The 17,151-nt window shown below is 33.8% G+C and overlaps 5 protein-coding genes and 1 pseudogene across 6 annotated transcripts, besides 2 other annotated features; 5 read left to right on the forward strand and 1 right to left on the reverse strand.

Moving 5' to 3' along the window:
* Positions 1–28: part of a mobile genetic element that runs on past the window's edge.
* A 5,829-nt stretch (positions 29–5,857) lies between these two features.
* Positions 5,858–17,151: part of a mobile genetic element that runs on past the window's edge.
* On the reverse strand, positions 5,964–6,416 carry TVAGG3_0521670 (uncharacterized protein; the record flags this gene model as incomplete). Its single annotated transcript, XM_001319875.2, has 1 exon — positions 5,964–6,416. A coding segment is annotated over one exon (453 nt), but the record flags the coding sequence as incomplete, so codon positions are not given.
* TVAGG3_0521680 (protein of unknown function, DUF4106 family) lies at positions 7,311–7,661 on the forward strand (the record flags this gene model as incomplete). Its single annotated transcript, XM_051237254.1, has 1 exon — positions 7,311–7,661. The coding sequence occupies one exon, from the start codon at positions 7,311–7,313 to the stop codon at positions 7,659–7,661; it is 351 nt and encodes a 116-aa protein (XP_051095078.1).
* Positions 8,920–9,485, forward strand: TVAGG3_0521690 (protein of unknown function, DUF4106 family; the record flags this gene model as incomplete). The annotated part of the gene is made up of 1 exon (XM_051237255.1): positions 8,920–9,485. A coding segment is annotated over one exon (566 nt), but the record flags the coding sequence as incomplete, so codon positions are not given.
* TVAGG3_0521700 (Poxvirus D5 protein-like family) lies at positions 14,855–15,205 on the forward strand (the record flags this gene model as incomplete). The annotated part of the gene is made up of 1 exon (XM_051237256.1): positions 14,855–15,205. The coding sequence occupies one exon, from the start codon at positions 14,855–14,857 to the stop codon at positions 15,203–15,205; it is 351 nt and encodes a 116-aa protein (XP_051095080.1).
* Positions 15,267–15,655, forward strand: TVAGG3_0521710 (protein of unknown function, DUF4108 family; the record flags this gene model as incomplete). The annotated part of the gene is made up of 1 exon (XM_051237257.1): positions 15,267–15,655. A coding segment is annotated over one exon (389 nt), but the record flags the coding sequence as incomplete, so codon positions are not given.
* TVAGG3_0521720 lies at positions 16,709–17,036 on the forward strand (annotated as a pseudogene). Its single transcript has one exon. A coding segment is annotated over exon 1 (328 nt).

A 17,151-nucleotide genomic window follows, 5' to 3' on the forward strand; every position in this document is an offset into this window, starting at 1 on the left:
AAAGAAAAATGTTTTTTTTTGAATTTTTGATGATAATATGCACTCCTGACGGTCGCAGTGTCTCATTCGGGAGACATTGCCTGTGCATGTCTCCCAGAATGGCATACTGTTCCGCATTCATAACTTGAATGCGGAACTTTGACCGACAAGAGTGCATTGTGCACTCTTGTTGGTCTGCATGTGTCATTCCGGGAGACATTGCCTGTGCATGTCTCCCAGAATGGCATACTGTTCCGCATTCATAACTTGAATGCGGAACTTTGACCGACAAGAGTGCATTGTGCACTCTTGTTGGTCTGCATGTGTCATTCCGGGAGACATTGCCTGTGCATGTCTCCCAGAACGAGACAATTTATTGCAATCAGAATACGATTGCAAAACTTTGACCGACAAGAGTGTATTGTGCACTCTTGTTGGTCTGCATGTGTCATTTCGGGAGACATTGCCTGTGCATGTCTCCCAGAATGGCATACTGTTCCGCATTCATAACTTGAATGCGGAACTTTGACCGACAAGAGTGCATTGTGCACTCTTGTTGGTCTGCATGTGTCATTCCGGGAGACATTGCCTGTGCATGTCTCCCAGAATGGCATACTGTTCCGCATTCATAACTTGAATGCGGAACTTTGACCGACAAGAGTGCATTGTGCACTCTTGTTGGTCTGCATGTGTCATTCCGGGAGACATTGCCTGTGCATGTCTCCCAGAACGAGACAATTTATTGCAATCAGAATACGATTGCAAAACTTTGACCGACAAGAGTGCATTGTGCACTCTTGTTTGTCATCCACTATGATACTTAGAGAAAATACTTTACTTACATTATTTAAAATATTAATTTCCCTATTTAATATTTATTTATTATTTTTTGTGCTTTATATTCCCTATGGCATGTACTGAACTATTTTATAGACTCTACCGAGCTATCTCCACATATAAACATTTGACAATAACACATATATACTCTCTTCATATTCTAGTCTCATGACATATTATTGCAAAAGCTATATTTATACAGCATACCTCATAAAGTCTCATTATATCCCTATCTAAGCGTTCAAAACCTATTTTCCCCACGTAATCTGATTCTTCAGGCTCCGCTGATTCGATTTCTGCTGTCAGATCGTGAAAATATGAATCACATAACAAGATAAACACAAATCCAAAATAATAATGTTTTCTTCAAATTGACTCTTCCACGATATTCATATATTTGTTATTAATTCCGTTTTCCCTTACAAATGTATTTAATTTTCTGAATAATACGTATTATAAAATGAATATCTCAAAAACTAAATTAAAAAATTAATACTGGGTAATAACTAGATATATTGTGACTTTTTGAATTCACACACTTTTGGAAAAAATTGAATTTTTCTAAAATGATGTTGTTTGAACATGAACTTAAAGAGTTTTTTTACGGAAAATATCAAGTTGGGTAACTTGTGTTTATCTTGTTATGTGATTCATATTTTCACGATCTGACAGCAGAAATCGAATCAGCGGAGCCTGAAGAATCAGATTACGTGGGGAAAATAGGTTTTGAACGCTTAGATAGGGATATAATGAGACTTTATGAGGTATGCTGTATAAATATAGCTTTTGCAATAATATGTCATGAGACTAGAATATGAAGAGAGTATATATGTGTTATTGTCAAATGTTTATATGTGGAGATAGCTCGGTAGAGTCTATAAAATAGTTCAGTACATGCCATAGGGAATATAAAGCACAAAAAATAATAAATAAATATTAAATAGGGAAATTAATATTTTAAATAATGTAAGTAAAGTATTTTCTCTAAGTATCATAGTGGATGACAAACAAGAGTGCACAATGCACTCTTGTCGGTCAAAGTTTTGCAATCGTATTCTGATTGCAATAAATTGTCTCGTTCTGGGAGACATGCACAGGCAATGTCTCCCGGAATGACACATGCAGACCAACAAGAGTGCACAATGCACTCTTGTCGGTCAAAGTTCCGCATTCAAGTATGAATGCGGAACAGTATGCCATTCTGGGAGACATGCACAGGCAATGTCTCCCGGAATGACACATGCAGACCAACAAGAGTGAACAATCCGCTTTCTCCTTTGAAATCCAACATTCTAATCACATCTACATTAATAAATTGTTATAAAATACTAATCAAAGATCCAATACAATTCTACTATCTTATTCACACATTACCAATGTTAACACCTCTTATAACTTAAATTATTTCATAAAATTTGTTTTTATATCTTATTATTTTCTCATAATGCTTCTAATACATCTCTAATTTCTTACATTCAAACACCAATATCGTCATACTATCATAAGCACTTAATTTTTTCAAAATTTTAGACTTAAATTTGAGCTACATTTTCATCATCATTTTTAGCCTTAAGCTTCTATAAGGTTATAATACATTATCGTAATATTCTAATATTTATGATTCTTACTACTCAATTCAATATAATCATATAAGTCACTCATAATCAGGAGCATAATTTAAAAATCTATAGCTCATATTTTGACAATTATATATATAGATGATGCATATTGCAATTCCGGTTTCAACACGATCAAATGTCAAACCATGATAAAATATATATCAATTTACAAAATATCGATTAACATTAGAATCCATATCTAATTCCATCAATGCACAAGTTGTAAATGCTTAATTCATCTTTGAGAAACGTGAATAGCACAATTTTATAAGATTATTTGTTGAATATTTAAAATATAAGCCAAATCGAATCTGCTGTATATTACTTTAGTTTATAATTGAATGTTAAATGTGTTCATATAAATATTTGAGTCAGATATCGCATTTTCTAATTTCAAAATTTATCTCATGAAGTTAGAATTTATTTGATCATACAACATCATATTAGTCAAACTAGAGTTCAATCGCGATTCCAAAATGGAACAATTGCTTGTTTTATCAAAATGTTAAAATATTAATCTAAAAAACTTAATATCTAACCAAAACATTCTAGAAATATCATATACAGGTATATGCAATCTAAATGCACACGAAATACTGAAAATTAAAAAGAATATTTATGAGATTATTAAATCTTATGCATTTCAATGAAGAGTCGATAATTATCATCTCTATAGGTTATATATCAACATATGAGTTTTTGGATTGACCACTACTATACTAATGTGATCAAATTAATCTGATTTCTTGAATTTTCATTTGAAGCATTCGCAGTAGTAGGAGTACCTTCATATATTAACATATTAAAAAATTGCGCCCAGATTCGCAGTTTAATCATGATTTTAAGATTGCATTAGATTTCGAAATGCAGAAAAAAATCACTTTAGATTTCCTTCAAACTCTAAGCATAAGCATGTCTCTATATGAGGAAACTATTTGAGCTATTCATTTGGCGGCCCAAAAACTCATGTTGCCTGAGCGCAGAAAATACCAATTTTTGGACCCTGGGTAGGGGGTCATGCATGTTTTCTAAATGTTGGAAAAGTAGGGTAAATTATTGAAATTAGAAAAACAAAGTTAGCTAATTTGAAAAAAAAAATAAGTGAAAGAATTTAATATCCTAGTTAAAAGTTGTAGTTTGGTTTCATTAAGTGACGTTTTTATCAATAAAAATATTGGGATAATATATTTCATTTCATTTACTTTTTAATACATGCGAGAGCAGGAGAAAAATATATAGTATTGGTTTTTCTATAGATGCATTTCAGTTTTGTCTTATGAAATAATGGTTTAATTGATATATATTGAATGACTTCTTTGGTTGTTGCATCTGATATTATAGGTTCATCATCAAAATGGACATAAACAAACTTTTCACCACAATAATCTTTACATGATTTTGACAAAATCGTGTCCCTTGTAATAAATAGATTGCTGCCTTTTGGAACTTGTTTCCAGAAACTTATGGTAATATTGAAATTTCCAGGAATGAAAAAATCTATTGGATTTTCATTGAATAGAAAAATAGACGATTTCATTGTGATAATATTAGAATTGTTTAAGAACTTAATACACTTAAGATTTGTGCAATTTGAAAATGCTCCATCTCCAATAATTGTTAATTGTGATGGAATTATAATCTCTCTCAATGAAAAACAATCTTTGAATGCGTAAGCTTCAATTGATTTAACACTTTCTTGAACTAAAAAATCTGTTAATGATAAACAATTAAGAAATGCCTGAGCTCCAATTGAAGTTACATTTCCTAGAAATGTTATAGATTTCAAATTTGTACAAGATTGAAATAACGCACGATTTATTGAATGAATCCTTGCCGGAAATGTAAAACTTGTAAATGATTGACAGTTTTGGAATGCCGCTATATCAATAAATGTTACCTTTTGGGGAATTATAATATCTTTTAATGAAGTGCAATATGAAAATGAAGCATAGCCAATATATGTTATATCATCATGTAATTGAATGGATGAAATATTAATATGATAAAAGCAATAATCTGAAATTTTTGTGACATATTGAGGAACAATAAAATCACTATCTGAATATGTTATTAAAACTCTAAATAGTGTTGAATTATCTTTTCCTGTAAAAATACATTTAGCATTGATTCGATAATTCTCATTTTCTGGATCAATAGTTATATTTTCAAAAGGCGTATTAGAAAAAGCTTTGGGACTGATTGAAGTCAGATTTTTTGGAATAAAAAATGATGAAAGTTTTGTTTCCAAGAAACAGGTTTCGCCAATATATTGCAATTTAGAATTAAGTGAAATATACAAAGTTGTTAAATTACTCAAATGAAATACAGAACTTTCAAGAGAAATCACAGAATCTGGCAAGTTTACTGAAGTTAAGCATACGTTTTTTAAAAAGCACCAAGTTCCAATACTTAAAAGATTTGGAGGAAGTTCAATTGATCTCAACAATAGACAGTATTGAAATACAAATCTATTCAGATATAAAAGATTTTTACATTCACTGAGATTTGCAGTTTCCAAATTTGTTTGATAAAAACTATAACTACTGATATAGTTGATTTCACTGTTTTCTTCAAATCGAAGAGATTTTATAGAACTCTTACAATTCTTAAATGCATAATTATTACCATTTTGACTGTATATATCTATTACATCTTTTGGAATTAAAACTTCTCCATTCAAATCTTCTGAACATCCTGTAATAGTTCGATTAGTACTATTTAGATATAAAAGATAATCGGAGCTACAGGTTTGATAAAATAAAAAGCAAAACAAAATTAAGTAATTATGTTATTGTTTTTAAATATGTGTTTTGTCATCTAGATATCTTGTATACGAATTTTAAAATTAAATTTTGATTTTGAAAGATATTTGATTGCATCATTTACAGTAAATTAGCATACTATATTTATAATTTTTATGGCTTAAGGGTGCGCCCGGGAGGATCATGTAAACTTCAGAATTTAGAACCTTAATTTTTAAGCAATAACTTGGTACCTAAATAGGTAGGAAAACTCTAAAAATATCAAAAAATACAACTTGGCTCCATAATAATCCTGTCATGGTGGCTGTTTGTATCCCCTAGTATTTTCCTCTTGAATCTCTTTTTCTGTCGAAATTAAATTCAAATCTCAGAAGTAGAAGTGAATAATCGACTTATTGCTGCTGTTATACGAATAAATAAATTCATTATATTATTTTTATTTACATAATATCTGTTTGAAGTCCATAATTCTATAAATTTTTCTTCAAAAACATTACAATCTTGATAGTTTTGATACTGTTTAATAGGTTTTTGGCACCTTATTTAGTATTTACTACGTATAGAGTCGATCTGAACTTAATTTTCGGAAATTTAAAATATTTATTATAAGTAAAATCTAATTTGAAATTTATGTTTAACTACTCATATCTTGCATTATCCAAAAAAAAAAAAAAAAAAAAAAAAAGGCAGTGGGGCTTCCAGGGGCTGCGCCCCTTCTAGCCCCGAAGATGTTTAGTATAAAATGAGGTTTTTATTCGGAAAATTGTTAGTCTTCTGGTGTGAATTCGGAGGACTCTTCGTGTTTCTCTTCTTCGTGTTTCTCTTCTTCTTCCTCTTCCATTGCTTCTGGGAAGAAGTCTTCTTCTGGGTCGAAAACATTATATAATGTGTAATTGAATGACACATTATATCTTTGTTTGAGTTCGCTCTTGACAAAGAACTTAGTTCCAGGAATACAGAAGACTTCTGTGCGTTGGAAAAGCTGATGTCCTGGAACAAATTTGGCAATTAGAGACTTCTTTTTTCCGAATTGTTCAGGAGTTTTCATGACGACAGTAACAACATCTCCATCTGCGAGGTCTTGTTCTTGTTCGGAAAGGTAAAGAGCAATGATATGAATAGTTGCTGCGTTGAATTCGAGAAAGTCGAATTCAAATTGTGTTGTCGTATAGCATTCAAACCATTTTGTACAGTTGTCTCCGAACTCGTCAACGTATTCATCTTGGTCATATCCGTAACTAAAGACTTGGAATTCGGCAATTGTCTTGTCGAATGACCGTTGCATGTAACGAGGAAGATTTTGACGAACTTGGTATAAAGTTCTCAACATTATGAGCTTAGTAAATGTTGGAAAATACTGAACTAAGACATCGCTAAGCTCAATTGGACTTGGAATTGTCTTAGTAAGTTCAATTGAACTAGCAATTGCTTTGTTCAGAACTTCACAGAACTGAGTATTGTATATAGCGTCTGGTTGTGTGTTTTCTTCGGCGTCTTTGAGATATTTAGAGCAAATTTGTTGAAGAATTTCTCTTAATTCGCTGTTAGACTTTTTGGCGGTTATTCTAACAGCTGTGCCAGTTCTTGGAGGTTGTGGGGCTTTGGCTTTGGTTAGCGGTTGAGAATTGTTAATGTTGGCTTCCATTAGACAAAAATAAACTGTTTTTTCGGACTACTCATAGAAAAGTTTAAAATAAACCGTTTTCGTCAACGGTAACCCCTCTATTTTTTTATTTTATTGAAAAGTCTCCGTTGGCAAACCGTTCCATCTCAAATATTGAATGAACTATAAACGTTTTTTGTTTTCTATACATACTTTTTTGTCCAACGTAAAACTTTTTACACAACGGTTTTGAGAGTCGTCGCCGTTGACTTTTTTGTATAGCACTCAAAATAGTATAACTTTGTCCGGACAAGTAAGGGTCTATCGTCGCTACAGGAAAAGTTACGGGCGTTCCAAGGAAGTATACTTTGAGAAGACTTTCCCCCTTATAGAATGAGATAGGACGGTTATTTTACAAAACTGACAACACTTTGACCGAGTAGTTTTTTGAGCTGAACAAAAAGTGTCATATAAACATCTGTCAAAAACCGCTTTTTAACTTCACTTAAAATGCCACGTAAGCTACGTAAGAATATACGTAAGAGGAAGAGAGCATTGAAACATCCAATAGTAAAACTGACACCACAACAACAGTTGCAACAACAAATGCTGAATGACCCCACTATGTTGCAACAAATGTCAAGCAACCCTATGCTTTTAAACCGAGTTATTGGTGCACAGAGTGGAGGTTTAAGAGCGGCACTTTTAGCGAAAATGGCAGGCTATGGTGGAGCTGCAGACGGAACAGCTTATAACCCTCAAAGTCAAATGAATTTGAGTTCACTCAAAAATCAAATAACAGATGTCAAAAAGTCAAACATAGACATACAGAAACAAATAAGTGAAACGAAAAGAAACTAGAATATGACAGACACACAAAGAAACTCAATGAGTTAAACGTAGAGAAAAAGAAGAAAGAAGAACAACTGAAAGAACTAAGTACAGAGGAATATGCGAAAAAAGTGTCAGAAAAAGCAGCAGAGTAGCAAAAATGGAACAAGATGTTATAAATTTGAAAAAACCATACTACTCAATATAAAGTACTGAAAGATGAAGAAATAAAACAAAAAGCCCTGAAGACATATATGGATAGCGATGAGTATAAAAAAGAAGTTGAAGCAAATGTAAAGGCAGAAAAACTTTTACAGTTGCAAAACCAAACCGTACAGTATGAAAACTTAGCACAAGAAAGTAAAAATAACGACGCAGCCATGCAAAAGGCAATGAAAAGCGCAGAATATATATAAAAGCTAACAATGACTGGTTAGATGCCCAAGCCAACGCTAAAGCAGCCCAACTCATAGGGTCAATAAGGACAAAAATACAAGCGGATGAAGACAGTTCAAATGAAGCTTTAACAAATGCTGACTTTAAGAACGCCTTCGAAGCTCTTCATAGTAAGGTGAAACAAGTGAACGACTTCTCATCTGGAAAGAAACTGAAGTCTGAAGGTTTCGACAAAGAGTTAAAAGAAGTAGCACAAAATATGACGAAAATAACAGATGCAGCAACGAGACAGGCAGTTCAAAGTGCCTATGACGCCGTTAGAGCAACTGTTGTGAAAAGTCAAGAAAAAGAGTTACAACAGACCAAAACAGACCTAGTAAATGCTTTCTTAAAAACGAAAAGTCAGGTAGGACATTACGCTGCAGATGGAACATATGTGCCAGCTGGTGGAACTTATATACCAGCTGTTGGAATTTATATACCACCAAACCCTCCAAGAGAAGCACCTGCACCAGGACTACCTAAAACATTTACATCGTCACATGGACACAGACACAGGCATGCACCAAAACCAACACAACAACCAACAGTTCAAAATCCAGCACAACAACAACAACAACCAACACAACAACCAGCACAACAACCAACACAACAACCAACAGTTCAAAACCCTGCACAACAACAACCACAACCAACAGTTCAAAACCCTGCACAACAACAACCACAAACAGAGCAAGGACATAAAAGAAGTAGAGAACAAGGAAACCAAGAATTCTTAAAAAGGCTTAAGGAAGACTATGGTTACCCAGATAGTATTGACTTTAGTGACAGATATAAAGAAGCTATTAGAAAGTTCAAGGATGGAAATACTGACCCGAACCTATTTAGCTTTATGGTTCAGCACCAAATGGGATATAATTTCAAACCTGGAAAATACAAGCTCGCTAAGGGATATGATTTAATAGCATATCATCCAAATGACATGACTGAATTTACTCCGAGATATTTGATGTCAGAGCTAAATGACAATTCAACTCCCGTCATGAAACGCGTAAAAAATAGAGACGGAACGAAAGAAGAAAGGTTTTTGAGTCCGGATGACTTAGAAAGGGAACTTGTTGAAAACGGTCTCGGAATATATGAAATGCCAGCAGATGAGGTACAAGAAACTCCACAGGAAGAAGTTCAGATACAACCAGACATGGAAGAAATAGTTCAGCAACAACAGCTAGAAGAGCCTGAAGGAAACGAACAAGTCCTTCCTTTGGAAACTAACTTCACAGAACTAGATGAAGATTTGGAACAGCCGAAAAATCTTGACCCTCAACAAGAGCATGAGGTGAATATGGAATCTTTCCAAGAGTCTAAAAAAAATTCGGCTGACATAGTAGAAGAATATCGAAAAATGTTTGCCGACATACAAAAGACTCCAACACCAGATGAAAATATTCAGCATAGAATGAAAGTACTGAAAGAAAATGTACACAATACAACAACCCTTTTTACTTACGAGCATTTAACGTTCAATCTTCGGATGAACTCGGTGAAAATAAAAGGTTAAATTTCAAGAAAACATATAGAAATGAAACATTGTTTAAAGTTCATTCAGAACCTAACCAAGATGGAAACAAACCTACTTTTGTTTCTGCAGACGATGGAACTACAATGAGATGGGGTCATAAAGCTAATCCGGATAGGTGGTTCATAAACTTACAACCACAATTCCAAGAAGTTGTAGACGCAATGGAAGTCAATGGTGAACAAGATATAGCTGGTATTTTAAGCGCGGCTTTAATGCCATTGAAAGATATGAAACATGCAGATATTTTGGACCAGTATGAAATGAACATGGCTGATGGAAATATAACACCTGACGTTCTAAACATTTATCTCAAAGAACTACACAGAACCATAGAGATGGTATATTTGGTGAAGAGTTTAGAAAGAAAGTTAGGGATAGAGAAGGAAGAGAACCTATTGTACATGACCTTGCAAACGAAAGTTTACAAAATGTCATAAAAACTTACTTTGCAGACAATGAAACCGAGAAGGGATGAATATTTAAGAAAACTCAAATGGACAGTACCAAATGAAATGTTAGTATTGAAAACATGTTCCTTGACAAAATAAAACCAACTACAGAAATAAACGACGCAAGACTGAAAGATTGGTAGAAGCTTTCCCATTCACAAAGGATATTGTTGGTAACATGGAAAGAAAACCAGAATGGCTACAAAAACATATATTTGGAAACGAGCATATTCCATATGGACAGGCACTGTTTGAAGAGCTTGAACCGGAAACTCAGGAAAGAGTCATGCAAACAAAAGCGACGACTCAAATACAGACTATGACAAACTCTTTCTAGGATATAGGTTACCTGAGATGGGCGACCAGAGCCAAAAGGCAAAAGGACATGGGAAATTTGCAACATACTAGATGAACATGAGCAAAGATGCAACAACTTGAAGCAGAGGGCAATGAAGGAAAAGAAGAGTTAAAAAACTCAGTCAGGAAGAAAGTAAAGCTTGTCCACGTGGGTTCTATTATGACATATAAATTCAACTATTCTATATTTTTACACATATGAAATGTACGCCGCTCAGAATATAACGCCAACAGTTTTGGATGCCATGAATGGAAATGTTTCCGAATGGTATAACGAATGCGACAATGCCATTAGAAGGTCAGAAATAGTTCCTGGAACTTACGAATATACAACTGCTGTTTTTATGGAAACGTAGGTGAGTTTGGAGAAGGTTCTTCAACAACAGTAGATATTGCTTGCGACAGGTTTCATATAATTTCTATTGACAACTCTTTCTTATACGTGGAACAAGACATTGAAATAAAACCTTCTGCCAAGTTGTCTGACAAGAAAGGTTGCAATGGAATTTTCTATGTCGGATACCAATATGCTCCAGAAGTTTTCATGGGATATAAGATATATTCTAACTCTGACTTAGTTCAAACAGTAACATGGGCCAAACTATGAATGGTTCGCTTTGAGAAAACTCAGTACAACCACAAGCTAGAGAACAAACAGACCAGTATGCAACTATTGAGAAAATAAGAAGACTTGACCCTAACGTTCCAGGAGTTTATGTTAACCTTTCTGGACAAACTGCAGCAGCAGTAACCAAAGTAAAACTGAAACTTAGAGTTCCTTTGTCATCTTTCCTCATCTTCAGGTTTTTAAGATACTTGCCAAACTGGCAGGAAAAATTTCTATTGAACTTACTCCAAGCAAAAATAACTTAGTCATTGCACCAACACAAGACCCATTCACTCTTACAGAAGTAGTGGGAACAAATAAAATGTCATTCGCCGACTTTTGCAAAAACAAAGTTGACTTAGACTTTGGTTTCTCAAACCTCAACACTGAAGTAAACTATTATTTCAATGCTGCGGAGATGCTTGGACCCAGTTAAGTTCACATGCGAAAAATTTGAATGCAAGAGAATAGAAAGCAGACTTGCAGTCTATATGTTGGACCCAGATATTTCAAATGCTTTAGCTGCCAAATATATTGCAGTTCCACTTATGTTCCCTATACACCAAATATCTGTCAAAGACTTTGCAGGTGAAGTTGGAAACCAAAGTGCTGACCCAGGTGCAAGAACAGATATTGCCTTAACAACTGCAATGAAACATGCAGATACTATGTTTGTACTGTTCAGACGAACTATAAATGACTATTCTTGCTTCTACAACCCTGGTATTAAATCATATAAACATAGATGGCAAATACTATCCAAGAAAGAATATTCTACAGTTGAGGATATGAGGTCATACAACTTGACATTAGATGCTATGAACTTTAACAACAACTTCACAACAACCATTAACCCTGAAATGCAAAGTTCTATTATGCCATATGTGAAAGTATGGACTCATACAGGAGCTCAAAAAACTCAATATACAAATGGAGACCGTTCAAAACTTTTGGCTTGGCATTCCATTTGCTGACTCAGAAGACTTTATGGGTGGTATTTCAACTGTTGGTACAGTTCAAATACAATATACTGGTGACAGAGACGGTCCAGATGAATTGAAAGCAAAGAAGTTTACAAAACCAATAGCACTTTTCACGGAAGATGCTCTTTGAAAATTCGTTCGATGAAACCTGCTGGGGCTCCTCAGATTGGTATAACGACAGCTTCCATCGAGCAGATTTTGGCAGCAGGTCAGTAAGTTGTTCTTGAACTGACTTCTCTCCGTCAAATATTGACAGTACGCCAGTTTTGACATAAAATTGTAAGATAAACTTACCTTTAGAAATATCTGTAAGTTTTGAAGTTATATTTTTGTCTGCTTCAAGAACTTTCACCATTTCAGTTATACCAACTTTCTTTGCTTTATGAAAATATTTAGGTTCAGCAAATATTGCTATTCTATAACATTTTCCATTGTTTGTGTAAAGAACTATTCTGTCAATGTATTTGTATTGTTTTGTGTGTAAACTTTGTTTTGCTTCAATTCGAAGAGATACTCGAATACGTCCATCTTTTTATTCTAAGTAAAATGTCATTTCCGAAAAAATAGAAGCGTGAGTGTTTCAAAAGGTTTAATGGCGGTGGCAGATGTGAAGTTAAATTCACCAACTCAAACAAACAGTCAAAGTGTTGTTGTCAATGTCAAAGAAAGAGATGTTGAAGTGGGGAAACCATACGAAGACGAAGATGGTATAACAATAGTTCCTGTAAAAGAACAACCAACATACCTGAAGTTAGCAGAGACTTAAGTTCTGTTGCAGATATTCGAAACGACTACCAACAACTTAAAGACAAACTTAAAACTCAGGAGAAGATTTGTCAGGCTTTGGGTATAATGTTAAACTTGGTTGAGCACAACCCTGTAAAAGTGAACTCATATGTCATTGCACCTCATGAAGTCTTGAAAGAACTATTGAAACTTTTGACAGAGGCAGACGATATAAACATCAAAGAAATAGAACCCGACATTGCTTGCTGTGGGTGTTTCATATAATGTCATTGACAAGATATACGTTATGAAAGGAGGTGAAACGTTGAACTTAAAATATAGTTTCCCAGACGTCATAAAAATATTTGACGACCACAACATTTCATTAAAATTTACTTGCTAAGTAAATGGCAGAAGACATAGTGGTTTATACTATTACGACTAAAAACCCTGAGTCATATAATTCTATAACAACAAACTTACAAAGTCCTCAAGGACGATATTGTAAACTAACCTTAAACACATGACGACTAAAGCCTGTTTTGCTCTTTGACACCAGAAGACTTGTTGTTGTGAATGGTAAAAAATACCTTTGAAGATACTTACTCAGATATACCACCAACAGGTTTTGTTGACTTATTTAATACTTTAAGGACGGATGTAACATGTGCTGCAACTAGAGCAGGTTTCATTATGTTTGGATGTCCGACTGAGTTTAGTATAAACGATATGAGCTATAATACAAAACTTATATCTGGTTTTTACTACCAACAGTTTCCTATAACAGGAAAAGGTGTCATACAAGGTTCTATCTGTTCCATTGACTTTAAGTACACCTATTTTTATATTGTTTTCAAACTTAGGTTCAAAGTGCTATTCGAATGTCGACAGAAACTACTATGACCAAAAGATACTCATGCGTATAAACAACACTTTCTCTGCTGGTTTGCCTATTGTTCATTCGAATGCAGAGTTTTCAGCTTTAGTAAACTCAAACACTTTAGCAAACATAAACTTAACCTTAGTCGACGCAAACTTTGTTCCTGTAAAACTTTTATGTCCTATGTATTTGTCAATGACGGCAGAAAGTTTCGAATTGAAGATGCAACTGGTGAAAGTATTGTATTACAAGAACAACTTCAACAACAAATAGCTCAAGAACAACAAATGCAACAAATGGAACAAATGCAACAACAAAGTCAAGAATAAAAAAATATTTTTTTTATTTTTATAAAAATGTACAGAATAGACGTTTCAGATTTTTATGACTTCCAAGCGTTCAGAAATATGTGTCCATTTAGAGACTATAACAAAGCAGTCGAGAATTTGAAACGTTTAGTCATTTATGTCGACTCTGCCCCAGAATGTTATGTCATGAAAGAATGGGATGTTGGTCTTTAACAAACCAAGAGCAACCATAGTTTTCAGAACAAGAATGTAGACAGAAACTTAAGAAAATAAAAGTCGTACAAGTTGGTATGAAGATGTTAGATGCTTGGGATATCTTATTGTCAAAGTTAGAAGATTTTTCAGTTCGTGGTATAAAGTTCTATACACCATCTCCAAACTTCTATTCTATCTTCACTGGATATAAATACGAACAAGTAGAATGGAAAGAAAATGTTATAGAAGCTTGGTTAGACCATGTCAAAGAAATTATATGCAATAGGAAACGAAAGAGTCTATGAGTATATCTTATGTTGGTTTGCAAACATCTTACAACATCCAAGTGCTAAAAATGAAACTGCTCTCATCATAATTGGAAAACAAGGAACAGGTAAGAACACTTTCTTTACAGATATCTTATGCAAACTGTTAGAGGGCTATTCGAACCCGAATATGACAAACTTAGAAAACATCTGCGGTAAATTTAACTCTTCAATAGAGAATATGAAACTTATAGTATGTAACGAACTTCAAAGTATAGATACAACAAAGGGTTTTAAACTCAGATGCTTTGAAGAGTCTTATAACAGACAAAGTTGGAGTTGTTGAAAGAAAGTATAGAGACCAAAGAGTTTGTGAAAATGTTGCAAACTTCGTCATGGTTTCAAACAATGGTTCCGATGAAGTTAGAAAGTTCTGACAGAAGATATGTAGTTGTCAGAACGTCAGATTCTCATATGCAAGATACAGAATATTTTGACGACTTAGCAGAAACTTTGACACCTAACTTTTACAACCACTTGTTCTCATATTTCATGACATTAGATATTTCAAAGTTCAATCCAAGACAAATTCCACATACCGAAGAAAGACAAACATTGTTAGAAGCAAACAAGAGTGTATATGAACTGTTCATAGATGAGACTAACTTTGAGTGTTTAGATGAAAGGTCATTGTACGATTCGTATAAACAATATTGTCAAGAGTATGGTTATATGGCAGCTTCTAAACGTACATTCTTGGCAAATGTCAAAAGTCTTTTAGATGTTCAGAACGGCGTATATACAAAGAAAAATTTTTCTGAGTAAATTTAAAAAAATATTTTTTTATCCGATAGAAAAGATGATGAAATCATCTCAGTCAACAAATATGTCAGGACTTAAAGAAGAACTAGACCCATTCGCTTATTTGAATGTTTACTTCTACCATTTTGAAAAGTCTACATTTGACAAAGTTTGGAACATCGAACCAGTTAAGTTTGCTATTGTGACTAAAAATGGTGCAACTTTTGAAGACTTAGACATAGAAGGTTTGTTAGCAGTCAAAGAAAGTTTTGACAGAAGGTTTTCAAACCTTAAAGAAGGCAAAGCATACAAACTTGTTATACCTTATGAACCAAAGAAAGCAGACGACTATGAATATTATGAGTCTAAGATAGTTGAAGTTCAAGGTAAATTGGGTAAAAAGATTTTAGAGTCTAAACCAGTGTTTGCTCCTAAAGAGGAAGAGAACATTGACATTGACCAGAAATGTTCTAAAAATAAAATTTTATTTTTACATGTCAAATTTTCTTTTTCTCTGGAACTGGCTCTGGTTCTTTCTTCTCTTCTTCTACTTTCTTTTTTTCTTCTCTCTCTTCTTCTTCTTCTCTGGTGGAGTTATGTCAAATTTGGCGCAACCATATTTATGTAAAAGTTCTTTGTCCTTTAATAGCTCTTCTATTCTGTTTTCTATTTCATCTTCAAGAACAGCGCATGTGTCTTCTTTGCATTCTAAGAACTTTTGTTGGACTTCATCTTCCAATCGGCGTCATCTCTGTCAACAAGTCTGTCATTGACAAATTTAAAGACTCTCTGCTTAATGTTTTATGGTTCTTGTCATATTCCCAGAAACAGAACTTTAGAACAAATTCACCTTTCTTGTTTACACTATGTAAGATTTTATGGTCGACAGATGTTTTGCTGTCAAAAAGCTTGTCTCGAATATAGATAGCGAAATCGCTAGACATTTTCAAAAAGATAAAAATTTTAATTTTTCTAAAAATATGTTAGAAAAAAAGTTTGCTGACATTGACAAAAATTTGAGAATGTTTTAAATAAGAACAAGAGGAAGTTAGAAAATGCTCAGATAAAAGCCTATACATGACAAGTTCCTATTTGCTCAGAATGGTAAACAGGTCTAATTGCACCACCTGGGTCGGGTAAGACTTTCACTTATCTTAAAATGGCTTGCACAACAACAAGAACTAGATGAGAAGAACCCATTCTATGAGTTAGTTGTTATTTGTAGTACTTCTGGTCAATTTGACCAAACCGTCAATTCGTTCAAAGATATTATAAAAAAGTCTAAGTTAGTATGTATAAAAGACTCTGAGTTGTTAGATTGGATAAAGAAGTACCAAAGAAGAGTTTTGAAGTACAATGCTATAAATGAGTATGTCAATTCGAAGTTTAAAGACCCAAATGAGGAAATGCAGAGAATATTAGAGAAGAAACACTTCAGAAACAAACAGAAAGAGATAGAATACATTTCGAAGAAATTGCAATCTTACGATTGGAAGACTTACCCTCACAGATGTCTTCTTATCTTAGATGACTTGCTTCTCATCCTTTGTTAAAGAACAGAGAACAAGACATGTGTCGAATTCTTAAGAAGCTCAGACACTTTAACATTTCAGTTGTCATTTGTGTACAGACAGCAAAGAGTTTAAGTAAGGATGTAAAGAGAATACTTACTGATATCATACTTTTCCCTGGATTGTCCGAAGACGATTTCATGGAACTTATGAAAGAGTCCATGGCAGGTAAGTTTGACAGACATGAACTATGGGAGAAGTACAAAGTCATACAAGACCCTCATACTTCTTTCAGAATTCATATCTACGCAAACAAAGTTCAAATTGTAAAAAGTCAAGCTTGAAAAATAAAGAGTTTTGGCGACCAGGGTTTTTTCACTACTCGCTGTTCTTCTCTCGGTTTTTCGAGGGAAGCAAGCATATGAGGAAATTCATGAAATTTCATACGGAATTCAATAA

This window comes from Trichomonas vaginalis, chromosome II (genome assembly GCF_026262505.1).
Source record: "Trichomonas vaginalis G3 chromosome II, whole genome shotgun sequence".
Classification (NCBI taxonomy): domain Eukaryota; phylum Parabasalia; order Trichomonadida; family Trichomonadidae; genus Trichomonas; species Trichomonas vaginalis.